The sequence below is a fragment of the Sphaeramia orbicularis genome, unplaced genomic scaffold (assembly GCF_902148855.1).
Source record: "Sphaeramia orbicularis unplaced genomic scaffold, fSphaOr1.1, whole genome shotgun sequence".
NCBI lineage: Eukaryota > Metazoa > Chordata > Actinopteri > Kurtiformes > Apogonidae > Sphaeramia > Sphaeramia orbicularis.
The window spans coordinates 370448-383863 of NW_021941459.1; the positions used below are offsets into that span (position 1 = coordinate 370448).

Below are 13416 nucleotides of genomic sequence, written 5' to 3' on the forward strand. Positions count from 1 at the left end.
ACTGGGTTTACTGGGTCTACTGGGTCTACTGGATTTACCGGGTCTACTGGGTTTACTGGGTTTACTGGGTCTACTGGGTTTACTGGGTCTACTGGGTTTAATGGTTTTAATGGATTTAATGGGTTTAATGGGTTTAATGGGTTTACTGGGTTAAATGGGTTTACTGGGTCTGGCTGGGTGTAATAGTTTTAATGGGTCTACTGGGTTTAATGGGTTTAATGGGTTTTAATGGATCTACTGGGTTACTGGGTCTGCTGGGCTGGTTTTACTGGTTTTGTTGGTTGTATTACATAGTTCATTAGTTTTACTGGTTTTCCTGGGCTTGGTTTGGTGGGTTTACTGGGTTTGTTGAATTCACTAAGAGTTTTCTTGCTGGATGTGCTGGTTTTGCTTGTTCTGGTTCTCTGAGTTCTCCGTGTTCTGGTTCTGTTGGTTCTGGTTCTCTCAGTTCAAAGGTTTAAGTATCTCTGTGTTGTGGTTCTCCGTGTTCTGATTCTCTTGGTTCTCCATCTTCTGGTTCTCTGGGTTCTGCATCTTTTGGTTCTCTGCATTTTCTGTGTTCTGGTTCTCTGGATTCTCCATGTTCTGGTTCGCCGTGTTCTGGTTCTCCTTGTTCTGGTTCTGCTTCTCTCAGTGCGAAGGGTTAAGTATCTCCGTGTTCTGCTTTGCCGTGTTCTGATACTCTGGGTTCTCCATGTTCTGATTCTCTGGGTTCTGCATCTTTTGGTTCTCTGGGTTGTCCCTGTTCTGGTTCTCTGGGTTCTTTGTGTACTGGTTCTGTTGTTTCTGGTTCTCTCTGTGTGAAGAGTTAAGTATGTCTTTGTTTTGGTTCCCTGGGTTCTGGTTCTCTGTGCTCTGGGTCTCCATGTTCTGGTTCTGTTGGTTCTGGTTCTCTCAGGGCGAAGGGTTAAGTATCTCTGTGTTCTGGTTCTCTGGGTTTGGTTCTCTGTGCTCTGGTTCTCCGTGTTCTGGTTCTTTGTGTTCTGGTTCTCTGGGCTGTGGTTCTCTGTGTTCTGGTTCTGTTGTTTCTGGTTCTCTCAGTGTGAAGGGTTAAGTATCTCCATGTTCTGGTTCTCTGTGTTTTGGTTCTCTGGGTTCTCCATGTTCTGGTTCTGCTGGTCTTGGTTCCGTTGGTTCTGGGGCTGTCAGTGCGAAGGGTAAAGTATATGTGTGTTCTGGTTCTGCTGGTTCTGGTTCTCCAGGTTCTCTGTGTTCTGGTTTTCTGTTGTTTCTGGTTCTGTGTGTTCTGGTTCTGTGTGTTCTGGTTCTGTGTGTTCTGGTTCTCTCAGTGTGAAGAGTTAAGTATCTCTGTGTTCTGGTTCTCTGGGTTCTGGTTCTCTGTGCTCTGGTTCTCGGTGTTATGGTTCTGTTGGTTCTGGTTCTCTCAGGGCGAAGGGCTAAATATCTCTGGGTTTTGGTTCTCTGGGTTCTGGTTCTCTGGGTTCTCCATGTTCTGGTTCTGCTGGTCTTGGTTCTGTTGGTTCTGGTGCTGTCAGTGTGAAAGGTTAAGTATCTGTGTGTTCTGGTTCTGCTGGTTCTGGTTCTCTGTGTTCTCTGTGTTCTGGTTTTCTGTTGTTTTTGGTTCTGTGTGTTCTGGTTCTGTTGGTTCTGGTTCTCTGTGTTCTGGTTCTGTTGGTTCTGGTTGTGTTGGTTCAGTTGGTTCTGTTGGTTCTGGTTCTGTTGGTTGTGTTGGTTCAGTTGGTTCTGTTGGTTCTGGCTCTGTTGGTTGTGTTGGTTCTGGTTCTGTTGGTTGTGTTGGTTCAGTTGGTTCTGGCTCTGTTGGTTGTGTTGGTTCTGGTTCTGTTGGTTGTGTTGGTTCAGTTGGTTCTGGCTCTGTTGGTTGTGTTGGTTCTGGTTCTGTTGGTTGTGTTGGTTCAGTTGGTTCTGGTTGTGTTGGTTCTGGTTCTGTTGGTTGTGTTGGTTCTGGTTGTGTTGGTTCTGGTTCTGTTGGTTCTGGTTGTGTTGGTTCAGTTGGTTCTGGTTGTGTTGGTTCTGGTTCTGGTTGTGTTGGTTCTGGTTCTGTTGGTTCTGTTGGTTGTGTTGGTTCTGGTTCTGTTGGTTGTGTTGGTTCTGGTTGTGTTGGTTCTGGTTGTGTTGGTTCAGTTGGTTCTGGTTGTGTTGGTTCTGGTTCTGTTGGTTGTGTTGGTTCTGGTTCTGTTGGTTGTGTTGGTTCAGTTGGTTCTGGTTGTGTTGGTTCAGTTGGTTCTGGTTGTGTTGGTTCTGGTTCTGGTTGTGTTGGTTGTGGTTCTGTTGGTTGTGTTGGTTCAGTTGGTTCTGGTTCTGGTTGTGTTGGTTCTGGTGGTTGTGTTGGTTCTGGTTGTGTTGGTTATGGTTCTGGTTGTGTTGGTTCTGGTTCTGTTGGTTGTGTTGGTTCTGGTTCTGTTGGTTGTGTTGGTTCAGTTGGTTCTGGTTGTGTTGGTTCTGGTTGTGTTGGTTCAGTTGGTTCTGGTTGTGTTGGTTCTGGTTCTGGTTGTGTTGGTTCTGGTTGTGTTGGTTGTGTTGGTTCTGGTTGTGTTGGTTCTGGTTGTGTTGGTTGTGTTGGTTCTGGTTCTGTTGGTTGTGTTGGTTCTGGTTCTGGTTGTGTTGGTTGTGGTTCTGTTGGTTGTGTTGGTTGTGGTTCTGTTGGTTGTGTTGGTTCAGTTGGTTCTGGTTGTGTTGGTTCTGGTTCTGTTGGTTGTGTTGGTTCAGTTGGTTCTGGTTGTGTTGGTTCTGGTTCTGGTTGTGTTGGTTCTGGTTGTGTTGGTTGTGTTGGTTCTGGTTCTGGTTGTGTTGGTTGTGTTGGTTCTGGTTGTGTTGGTTGTGTTGGTTCTGGTTCTGGTTGTGTTGGTTGTGTTGGTTCTGGTTCTGGTTGTGTTGGTTCTGGTTCTGTTGGTTGTGTTGGTTCTGGTTGTGTTGGTTGTGTTGGTTGTGTTGGTTGTGTTGGACATGTTAGTTGTGTTGGTTGTGTTGGACATGTTGGTTGTGTTGGTTATGGTTCTGTTGGTTGTGTTGGTTCTGGTTCTGGTTGTGTTGGTTGTGGTTCTGTTGGTTGTGTTGGTTCTGGTTGTGTTGGTTCTGGTTCTGTTGGTTGTGTTGGTTCTGGTTCTGGTTGTGTTGGTTGTGGTTCTGTTGGTTCAGTTGGTTCTGGTTGTGTTGGTTCTGGTTCTGTTGGTTGTGTTGGTTCTGGTTCTGGTTGTGTTGGTTGTGGTTCTGTTGGTTGTGTTGGTTCTGGTTGTGTTGGTTCTGGTTCTGTTGGTTGTGTTGGTTCTGGTTGTGTTGGTTCTGGTTGTGTTGGTTGTGTTGGTTCTGGTTCTGGTTGTGTTGGTTGTGGTTGTGTTGGTTGTGTTGGTTCTGGTTGTGTTGGTTCTGGTTGTGTTGGTTGTGTTGGTTCTGGTTCTGGTTGTGTTGGTTGTGGTGTGTCGGTGCTTAAGGGTTAAGTCAGTGTGTGTTTCCCGCTCGGCTGCAGTCGGTCGGTGGGTGCAGACTCTCCGCCCCTCCCTCGCTCTCGCTGTCTCCGCTGTAATGAGCTCCAGATGTGGAGCTGAGGACGGGGTTCTGCAGGGGGGGGTTCTGGGGGGGGGGGGGGGGGGGTTCTGGGCTGTAGGCGGTGGGGGAGCTGCCTTGTATGTCATGTGCTGAGGCGAGGAGAGACGCTGTCCGAGGGGACGCTGTCAGCCCTGATGGAGGAGCTGGGCCGGGCCCCGGGGCCACGGGGGGGGGGGGGGGGGCACGAAGAAAGGCCACGAGGGGGGGCGGGGGGGCACGAAGAAAGATCCACATCTGGAATCACTTCAGGTCAACCCGGGCCCTGGCCGTGAAAGGTGAGCCCGGGCGCCTGGCAGGGGACGGGGTGGTGGTGGTGGGATGGGGGGGGGGGCAGGGGGGGGTGTGTGACAGTGGACATACCACAGTCAGGGATCAGCGACAGCAAAACAAGCAGCAGCACAGAATAAAACAGCAGCAACCAAACACACACATGCACGTTTTAATGTGGACGAGGAGCCGCTGCAGGTCAGACCACTTTAAAGACGGGGGGGGAGAAAAGACCCCCACCCCAACCCAACCCCCCCACCCCCGCCTCACTGAAAGTCCTTCTCCTGTCAAAATAAACACATTCTCAGGAGTTAAACCGCCCAAATTGGAGATAATGAAGTGATGAAAAGCTCCACAAATACTGGTGTTTTCACAGGGATTTTCCTGCTTTTCCATCAGATGAAAGATTGGAGAGGATTCCACCGACGACCAACCCCGACCCAAAGCCCGACCCAAAGCCCGACCCAAAGCCCGACCCAAAGCCCGACCCAAAGCCCGACTCCAACTGCGAAGGTGAAAATTGAAAAATGAGGCTGTTTGTGAGTGTTAGGAAGTGGAGGCGGTCGCTCCGATCAGCAGATAAGAAGTGAAACGAGTCCGAACCGAGCGGAGGAAAAGACTGAAACTGAGCTGAAACTAAGAAACGACCGTCAGAAGAACGGAAAGAAGGAAACTGAATGTGGAAATGACCAAAAATAGTCACTTAATACTCATTTATTCCAGACTATCTCCTTTAAACTCCTTAAACTAAAACAGCTACTTTAAATGTGTTTGAGGAGTTTTATCTGTTATTTTATGACTGAATATAAATAATCGGTGACTTCAGGTCAGTTCATGGTGGTTTTTTGCTTCGATCGACAGAAAAGAAGTGAAACGAGTCTGAACCGACTGAAGGAGAAGACTGAAACTGAGCTGAAACCAAGAAACGACTGTCAGAAGAACGGAAAGAAGGAAAAGAAACGGAAAAAAAGATGTGTTTTAGTCCAGGTTGGACCTCAGCTCATGGTGGATCTGAGACAAACACACAAACTAAAACATTTCAATTCACCTTCTTTTAGTTTGGAGTTTTCAACCCAAACAGGAGACGTGAAGGGACGCCATTGATCAGGATCCAAACCTGTTTAGAAACTGAAACAAGAAGTGAAAATCTGTTCTTTAATGTCCTTTTATGGACTGAACAGAAATGAACCATTTCATGTTGGTTTTTTTAGAGATGGAAGTTCATATTTCTTCATGTTTAAGTGGATGTTCGTCCACAGATGAACCTCTACTTTTTGCTCTGCTTTGGTCTCCACCAACTCCTGAAAAACCTTCACTGACTTCTGAACTGCAGCAGGAAGTGACTGTATTTGGACAAAGGGGGCGGAGCTGCGGGAGCCCAGGGGACCACGGGTGAGCTAATGCTAAACGTTAGCATCCTGACTCCATCAAACATTTGCTCGACAGTTCTGTCACATTGTGTTTGTTTCACTGCTGAAGTTGAGTCGTTTGTTCGCATTTGCGATAAAATCAGATCGGATTTAAACCCAAACAGATGGAACGGGTTTATTCTGTTTCATGGTTTTTGTCTCTGCATCTGTTTTTCTTCTTTTTTTACATCTTCACATTTTTATCTATTTGTGTTTTTACTGTTTTCATTGCGTCGTTTGTTTCCATTTTTGTTTCATTGCATCTTTTCGTTCATTCTTTCTGTTGTTGAACCATGAAAAATAAAAGTTGACCTTCTTTCAGTTCAGCTTTTGACCCAAACCTGAGGCGTGAAGTGATGAAAACGTCAGCTGAAGGATTCCACCGACACAAAACCACTTTAGAAGCTGAAACCAAAAGTGAAAAGCTTTAAAAACCCAGTGCAGTTGAACACGTTCCTGAATGTTTGGCCGTCTCAGCTGCAGTTTCATCATCTCACCTCATGTTGAATCTGAAACTGAAGCCGATCCAAGTGTCAGATAAATGGAGGAAAACGTCGTCCAAGAACCAGAACCGACTGAGAAAGAAAAGACTGAAGCAACAATAAATGAATCCAAAGCCCGTCGTCCAGCTGAACAGGAACCAAGAGCAGACGAAGTTCGACAGTAAAACACAGAAAACAGCGAGTTCCACTGGAACGCATTCAACTGGAGACGACGTTCAAGAGCAGAATTCAACTGGAAACAGAAAGAAAGAAGATCAGGTTTCAAAAACTGGGACTGAAGATCTGAAAAAGATCTGAAAAAGATCTGAAAAAGATTAAACTAAGGATCTGAAAAATACACAAAGTGGAGATAAAGAAATGATGAGTTCACTGATGAGCATTTAGTAAAGATTATATCAAATGAAGGCTTTTAAGGAGCTAAACATAGGTACCAGGGAACAGAGGTACCAGGGAACAGAGGTACTAGGGAACAGAGGTACTGGAGAACATAGGTACTAGGGAACATAGGTACTAGGGAACATAGGTACTAGGGAACAGAGGTACTAGGGAACAGAGGTACTAGGGAACATAGGTACTGGGGAACATAGGTACTGGAGAACATAGGTACTAGGGAACATAGGTACTGGGGAACATAGGTACTAGGGAACATAGGTACTGGGGAACATAGGTACTGGAGAACATAGGTACTGGAGAGCATAGGTACTAGGGAACATAGGTACTGGGGAACATAGGTACTAGGGAACATAGGTACTAGGGAACATAGGTACTGGAGAACATAGGTACTAGGGAACATAGGTACTGGAGAACATAGGTACTGGAGAGCATAGGTACTAGGGAACATAGGTGCTGGAGAGCATAGGTACTAGGGAACATAGGTACTGGGGAACATAGGTACTAGGGAACATAGGTACCAGGGAACATAGGTACTAGGGAACATAGGTACTGGAGAACATAGGTACTGGAGAGCATAGGTACTAGGGAACATAGGTACTGGAGAACATAGGTACTGGAGAGCATAGGTACTAGGGAACATAGGTACTGGAGAACATAGGTACTGGAGAGCATAGGTACTAGGGAACATAGGTACTGGAGAACATAGGTACTGGAGAGCATAGGTACTAGGGAACATAGGTACTGGAGAACATAGGTACTGGAGAGCATAGGTACTAGGGAACATAGGTACTGGAGAACATAGGTACTGGAGAGCATAGGTACTAGGGAACATAGGTGCTGGAGAGCATAGGTACTAGGGAACATAGGTACTGGGGAACATAGGTACTAGGGAACATAGGTACCAGGGAACATAGGTACTGGAGAACATAGGTACTGGAGAGCATAGGTACTAGGGAACATAGGTGCTGGAGAGCATAGGTACTAGAGAACATAGGTACTAGGGAACATAGGTACTGGAGAACATAGGTACTGGAGAGCATAGGTACTAGGGGACATAGGTGCTGGAGAGCATAGGTACTAGGGAACATAGGTACTGGGGAACGTAGGTACTAGGGAACATAGGTACCAGGGAACATAGGTACTGGAGAACATAGGTACTGGAGAGCATAGGTACTGGAGAGCATAGGTACTAGGGAACATAGGTACTGGGGAACATAGGTACTGGGGAACATAGAACATCGGTCCGCTCCTGTGACATTAGTGAAATGATGACAAACTAATGTCCTTTTTTTCAGGTCTCTTCTGCTTTTTGAGTCTAAACCTTTGTTTTACTGTGAAATCAAATGTATAAATGTATAAATGTACAAATGTATAAATGTATAAATGTACAAATGTATAAATGTACAAATGTATAAATGTATAAATGTACAAATGTATAAATGTATAAATGTACAAATGTATAAATGTACAAATGTATAAATGTATAAATGTACAAATGTACAAATGTATAAATGTACAAATGTATAAATGTACAAATGTATAAATGTACAAATGTATAAATGTATAAATGTATAAATGTACAAATGTACAAATGTATAAATGTATAAATGTACAAATGTACAAATGTATAAATGTACAAATGTACAAATGTATAAATGTACAAATGTATAAATGTATAAATGTATAAATGTACAAATGTACAAATGTACAAATGCGTCCAACTCCACGGCTTCTAGCGCTCGGTGCAGATTTACCTCGTGTGTCTTTTTTTTCGTGCCCTCATGTCGTATCTGTGACGTGGATCCAGCTGTAAATAGACCAGGACTAGAACAGAAAAGACATAAAAGACAGAACAGACTTAGACCTGATGAGGAACCAGCGCTAACGTGGACCAGAGGACGCTGGGCGCTAACATGACTGAGGTCAGCGTGCTTCTTGTTGGTTTTTGGAGGTGAGTTCAGGTCAAATCTGGAGGATCTGAAATATTTCTAGTGTTTGTTCACGTCGTCGTCTTCTTCCTACATTCGTCCGATGCCTTTAAATTTGAGCCTCCGTCGTAAAGCGGCCTATTTACGACCACGTGCTGCGTTGGAGGAGCGGCCTCCACATGTGTTTGTGGACGGCGGAGGTTACGAGGGTCTGCCGGCGGCGGGATCCCAACGAGGCCCCGGGGTCCACATATGAGAGGCAGGATTTCCCTGCTCGTAAATATTCAGGTTTTAAGGTGGAAATTTCAGAAAAAGAAAAACACACAAAGCAGCAGCGGCCGGAGGTTTTCTGAAGGAGGCGCCGTAAATCTGGGCTTTATGGACCAGGACTGGGACCAGGACCAGGACCAGGATCCACTACAGAGGCCTAGTATTCAGGTCTGATCCACTGCCTTTACAGCAGGAATATGAACCAGGTCAGACCTGATCCAGACCCTGATCCAGACAAACACAGTCTTTAATATTTTCTTTAACGTAGTCAAACTGTCGTCTGACACCAGAACAGATCCATGTGGCTTAAAGGGGGTCAGGACTGTGGATGTGGTTCAGATCTGGACCTGCTGGTCTCAGGTCCTTTAGACTCTGGATCATAGACTTAAACATGTTCTGCTCAGTGATCTGGACCTTCACATAGATCTGACCCACATAGACCTGAACCACATGGATCTGAACCACATGGATCTGACCCACATAGACCTGAACCACATGGATCTGAACCACATGGATCTGAACCAGATAGATCTGAACCACATGGATCTGAACCACGTGGATCTGAACCAGATAGATCTGAACCACATGGATCTGAACCACGTGGATCTGAACCAGATAGATCTGAACCACATGGATCTGAACCACGTGGCTCTGAGCCTTTTGTTCATCTTTCTATTTTATTGGTCCTTATGTTGGACAGAACGCTCCTGCTCCTCCTTGCGGCTCTTGGACCCTGGTGTTTCAGATTCATGTCCAACACACATAAACAAACAGGTCTGATCAGCTGAGACCTGGACACTTTGTTTGTCTTTCGTTCTAATTGTTTCAGATCCTGTTTTGTCTGTATTTATGTCACTGATCATCGGCGTCAAACTCAATCTGATCCCAAGTGGACTGAACCGAACCGAACCGGACTGAACCAGTAAAATAATAACATAAGAAAAATAAGTGCAATTTTAACAACAATACGCCTCAGTTTAGCATTTGTTTGTGAATAGATAGTTTGTAAATGTGAACATTTTCACGTAATTTTCCTTTTTTTACACTAAAAGAGAAAAATTTTAGTTGTCATTATCTTTTAATAGACTCTGTGTGTGTGTGTGTGTGTGTCTGTGTGTGTGTGTGTGACATCTCTAACTCCGTACACAGCTGACTGCTTGTGTTTGTCATATTTCTGTATTTCTGCTCACTGCACAGACCAGTGAAAATGGAAAGTTGATCAGACCAATATTTTGGCGGATAGTAATTTTGAGTCCAATAGCCTTAGAATGACGTTGCTATGCCCATGATGGTTGACGGGAAGTGCAGTACCACACTGCATGATGGGAAATGAAGTTTAAAAAAGGAACAACGTATTTACTAACTTCAGTCCCTTTAAATATATTAATAGTTTTTTTTATTTTAAAGAATCCTTTACCAAACAGTTTTTATGTCAGTACTTCTATCTTTTCCCAACAGTCAGTTCTGCTCAGCATCAGAACGACCACATCTAGAACCCGGGGTTCCCCACAGGTCAACGCACTCGTTTATAGGTTATTCCAGTGTTTTTCAACCTTGGGGTCAGGACCCCATGTGGGGTCACCTGGAATTCAAATGGGGTCACTTTAAATTTCTAGTAATTGATAAAAAAAAAAAAAAAAAAACACAAAAAAATTAATAATAAAAATATATGGTGAGTTGAGAAAGACAATCACAATCCATGAAAGACAAACTGTGGTTGTGAAACTGCAGCACTGTGGTTCTGTTTGTGTCACATGTTCACTGTGGTCAGTTTCAGATGCTGCAGCTCTTTCATAATTCCTAGTTTCAGTTCTTGTTTGTTCAGTATTAATTGTCCTCCTTGTAAATCCCAGCTGGACTGACTGGACAGATCCTGAGCCTTTGTGCAGTAATCCACGCCTCTGTCCACAATAATAGACATTATATAGACTAAATGTGTCTAAAATTAACATTTATTTGCAACATAGTATAGTAAACTATTACATGACCAAAAACAAATTAATTTTAGCCACAAAACAAAAAGTCTGTTTTGAATGTCTGGGGTCACCAGACATGTGTGATGTTAAAATGGGGTCATGAGACAAAACAGGTTGGAAACCACTGGGTTCTTCTGTTCTTATTCTACTGGTTCTGATCCACTTCAGATCATATTGGTCTGAATGTGGAACAGGTTCATCCATGGACCAGACTAGACCCTTAGGCAGGCCAGTTTTGGCCCGCAGGCCACATGTTTGACACCCGACACAGATGATTTGTTCTTTTTCTGTCGTTGACGGTTCTCCTCCCAGAACCTGAGTTCCATCCAGTCGTTCAGATCATTCTATAAGGACTTTATAAAACACCAAACTCCGCCTCCAACGTGTGTTTAAGGCTCTTCTACGCTCGTGTGTCGTCATTTAATTCGTCTGATTGGATGAGGTTAAAGCCTCTGGGATAAGACCACGCCCACAACCAGAACATGACAGACAGAAGGTTCTGGATCTGGAACGAGCCCGGGTCAGATCCGTCAAACGTTACTGAGAAACGGGTCGTTGTTTTGTTTTCGTCTGAGTCGACAACATTCTGAACGAACACCTGACGGTTTTCTACAGAAAACAGGAAGTTGTTGGAGTTGGAGCCGCCTCCTCCTGAACCTGAGACGCTCACTCGTTTCCATGGTAACATCCTGTAGTTCTGTCCCGACTGGTTAAATGAGGTCCTGTGGTCTCTGATGTCAGATTCATCATCACGTGTGATTTTCCTGCGTCAGGACACTGGGCTGAAACTAAAAGCAGCTGTTTTCACGTCAGTCTGCTTGGTTTTTCATCTCACATGTTCTAAAAAGGAGAAAAACTAGAGCTGTTGAGATGCATTTTTATTCATATACAAGTTTTATTCTGTTACAAATAAAGGATATGATAAAGGAATGAGGAGGATCTACTGGGTTTGGGTTCAGACATACATCCTGTATACTGGACGAGTACATGAACAAACACAAGGTGTGAAAGTGTGGAAGCTCAGTGGTATAAAAGGAAAGAAAAAACGACAAAAACCAAACTAGAACAGGTATAAATGTCCCCGTCGTCTACGCAGGGGAAGTCTGTGTCTGCAGAGTAGATGTTTATCCGTTCAGTTTATCCATTCAAGGAAAATCCGCATCGTCCCAACGCGAGTCTGCGTCTTCTGAGTCCGAGGACGAGATTAAAAAAAAGACGAAACGCCTCCAGAGACGAAACAAAACCAGGCGCAAGTTTGGAGACAAGACCAAGACCTGGTCCAGGTGCAGGTGGGACCAGGACCAGGGCCAGGGCCAGGTCCAGGACCAAAGAGCAGGGCCAGGTCCAGGTCCAAAGAGCAGGGCCAGGCCCAGGTCCAAGGAGCAGGGCCAGGTCCAAAACCAGGACCAAGAAGCAGGTCCGGGTCCATGAGCAGGACCAAGTCCCGGTCCGGGTCCGAAGAGCATGGCCGAGTCTGGTCCAAGGAGCAAAGCCGGGTTTGGGTCCAGGTCCAAGGTGCAGGACCGAGTCCGGGTCTGGGACCAGGACCAGGTCCGAGGAGCAGGGTTGGGCCCGGGTCTGAGGAGCAGGGCCAGGTCCAAGACCAGGACCGATGAGCAGGGCCAAGTCCGGGTCCAGGTCCAAGTAGCAGGGCCAGGTCCTACTTCAGGACCAAGAAGCAGGTCTGGTTCCATGGAGCAGGCCAGGTCCAAGACCAGGACCAAGTCCCGGTCCGGGTCTGAAGAACATGGTCGAGTCTGATCCAGGGAGCAGGACCGGGTCCTGGTGTGGCTCCAAGGAGCAAGCCCTGGTCCAAGGAGCAAAGCCGGATTTGGGTCCAGGTCCAAGGTGCAGGGCCGGGTCCAGGTCTGGGACCAGGACCGGGTCCGAGGACCAGGGTTGGGCCCGGGTCTGAGGAGCAGGGCCAGATACAGGACCTGGACCGAGAAGCAGGGCCAGGTCCAGGACCGAGGAGTAGGGTCAGGTCTGGCAGGGGCACTGGGACCGGGATCGGGTCCAAGGAGCAGGACCAGGTCTGAGGAGCAAGGCCGGGTCCGGGTCTAGGACCAGGACTTGGTCCGGGTCCAAGGAGCAGGGCTGGGACTGTGTCCTAGGAGCAGGGCCAGGTCCGGGTCCGAGGAGCAGGCCCGGGTCCAGGTCCGGGCCCGGGTCTCAGTTGACGGTGGGGACCTGGTTGAGGCTGTACTCCTTGGCTTTGAGCCTCAGGTTGGCGATGCTGTTGGCCATGTTCATGCCCTGAGACGTGTTGGTGTTGGAGCAGGTGGGCGGGTACGTCGCCATGGCGCTGAGAGACGGGGGAGGGAAAAACAGGACAGGTCAGATCACCTGGACCAGCTGTGGAAACACACAGGACACAGTCTGAGGACACCGACCCGGTCCTGGAGGTCCACGACCTCCTGTGGGTCTACGTCGGACCACGTGACGCATCGACAGCGTTTCAGAAGCAGATGGAACGAACCTGGACTTGAACGAGTTTACAGTCGGAAAACGATTTAAAGGAACAGGACGAGTTCAGGTCTGTCCAACTGTCCAGGGTCAAAACCAGGGAAATTATAACGTTTATAAAAGCAGTGGGCGGAGCAACCGTGACATCACCGGTTTCACATTGTTTTTTTGGTCGAAATAAGTAAATATTTCATCATCATACACTGTAAAAAAAAATCTGTAGTTTAACAGAATTTTCACTGTTTATTTTACAGATTTTTCCTGTATTTTTAAGATACAGGAAAATATCAATGAAATGACAAAAACAGACTGATTTTACATGTCAAATGGAAATTAACTAGGGCTGGGCAAGTTAACGCATTATTACCACGTTAACACATTCATTAAATAACGCCAACGATTTTTTAATTCTCCCGTTAATGCCGTTCTGCCTTTCAGGCAAGTCTGAGTTCATTTATACATACAGACTCTTATTTTGAAACTCATGCTTTTATTTTGGCGCTCCACACACCGGTGCTCTGTGTGAACTGTGCACGAGCTGAGAGGAGAAAAGAGCGAACTGTTCCGACTAATGCTGAACCAAACTGTTTAACTGCTGCAGTTCAGCGCCTGTATGTGTCAGTCATTCTGTTGTTTGATAAATAATTTCACATGTAAACATGTCGTTAGAAACATGTTT

The 13416-nt window shown here is 46.0% G+C and overlaps 1 protein-coding gene across 3 annotated transcripts in view; it reads right to left on the reverse strand.

Annotated features, from left to right (window-relative positions):
* Window positions 1-11134: 11134 nt before the first annotated feature.
* Window positions 11135-13416, reverse strand: part of LOC115415843 (paired mesoderm homeobox protein 1) — a 34017-nt gene continuing 31735 nt past the window's right edge. For 2 of the 3 annotated variants that reach the window (XM_030129491.1, XM_030129492.1), the window contains one exon: window positions 11135-12576. In XM_030129491.1, the coding sequence (XP_029985351.1) occupies window positions 12444-12576 (133 nt within the window). In that variant the 3' untranslated portion in view covers window positions 11135-12443. Of the gene's footprint in view, window positions 12577-12598; window positions 12627-13416 lie in introns of those variants that run through there. The other variant, XM_030129493.1, reaches the window with a different exon arrangement.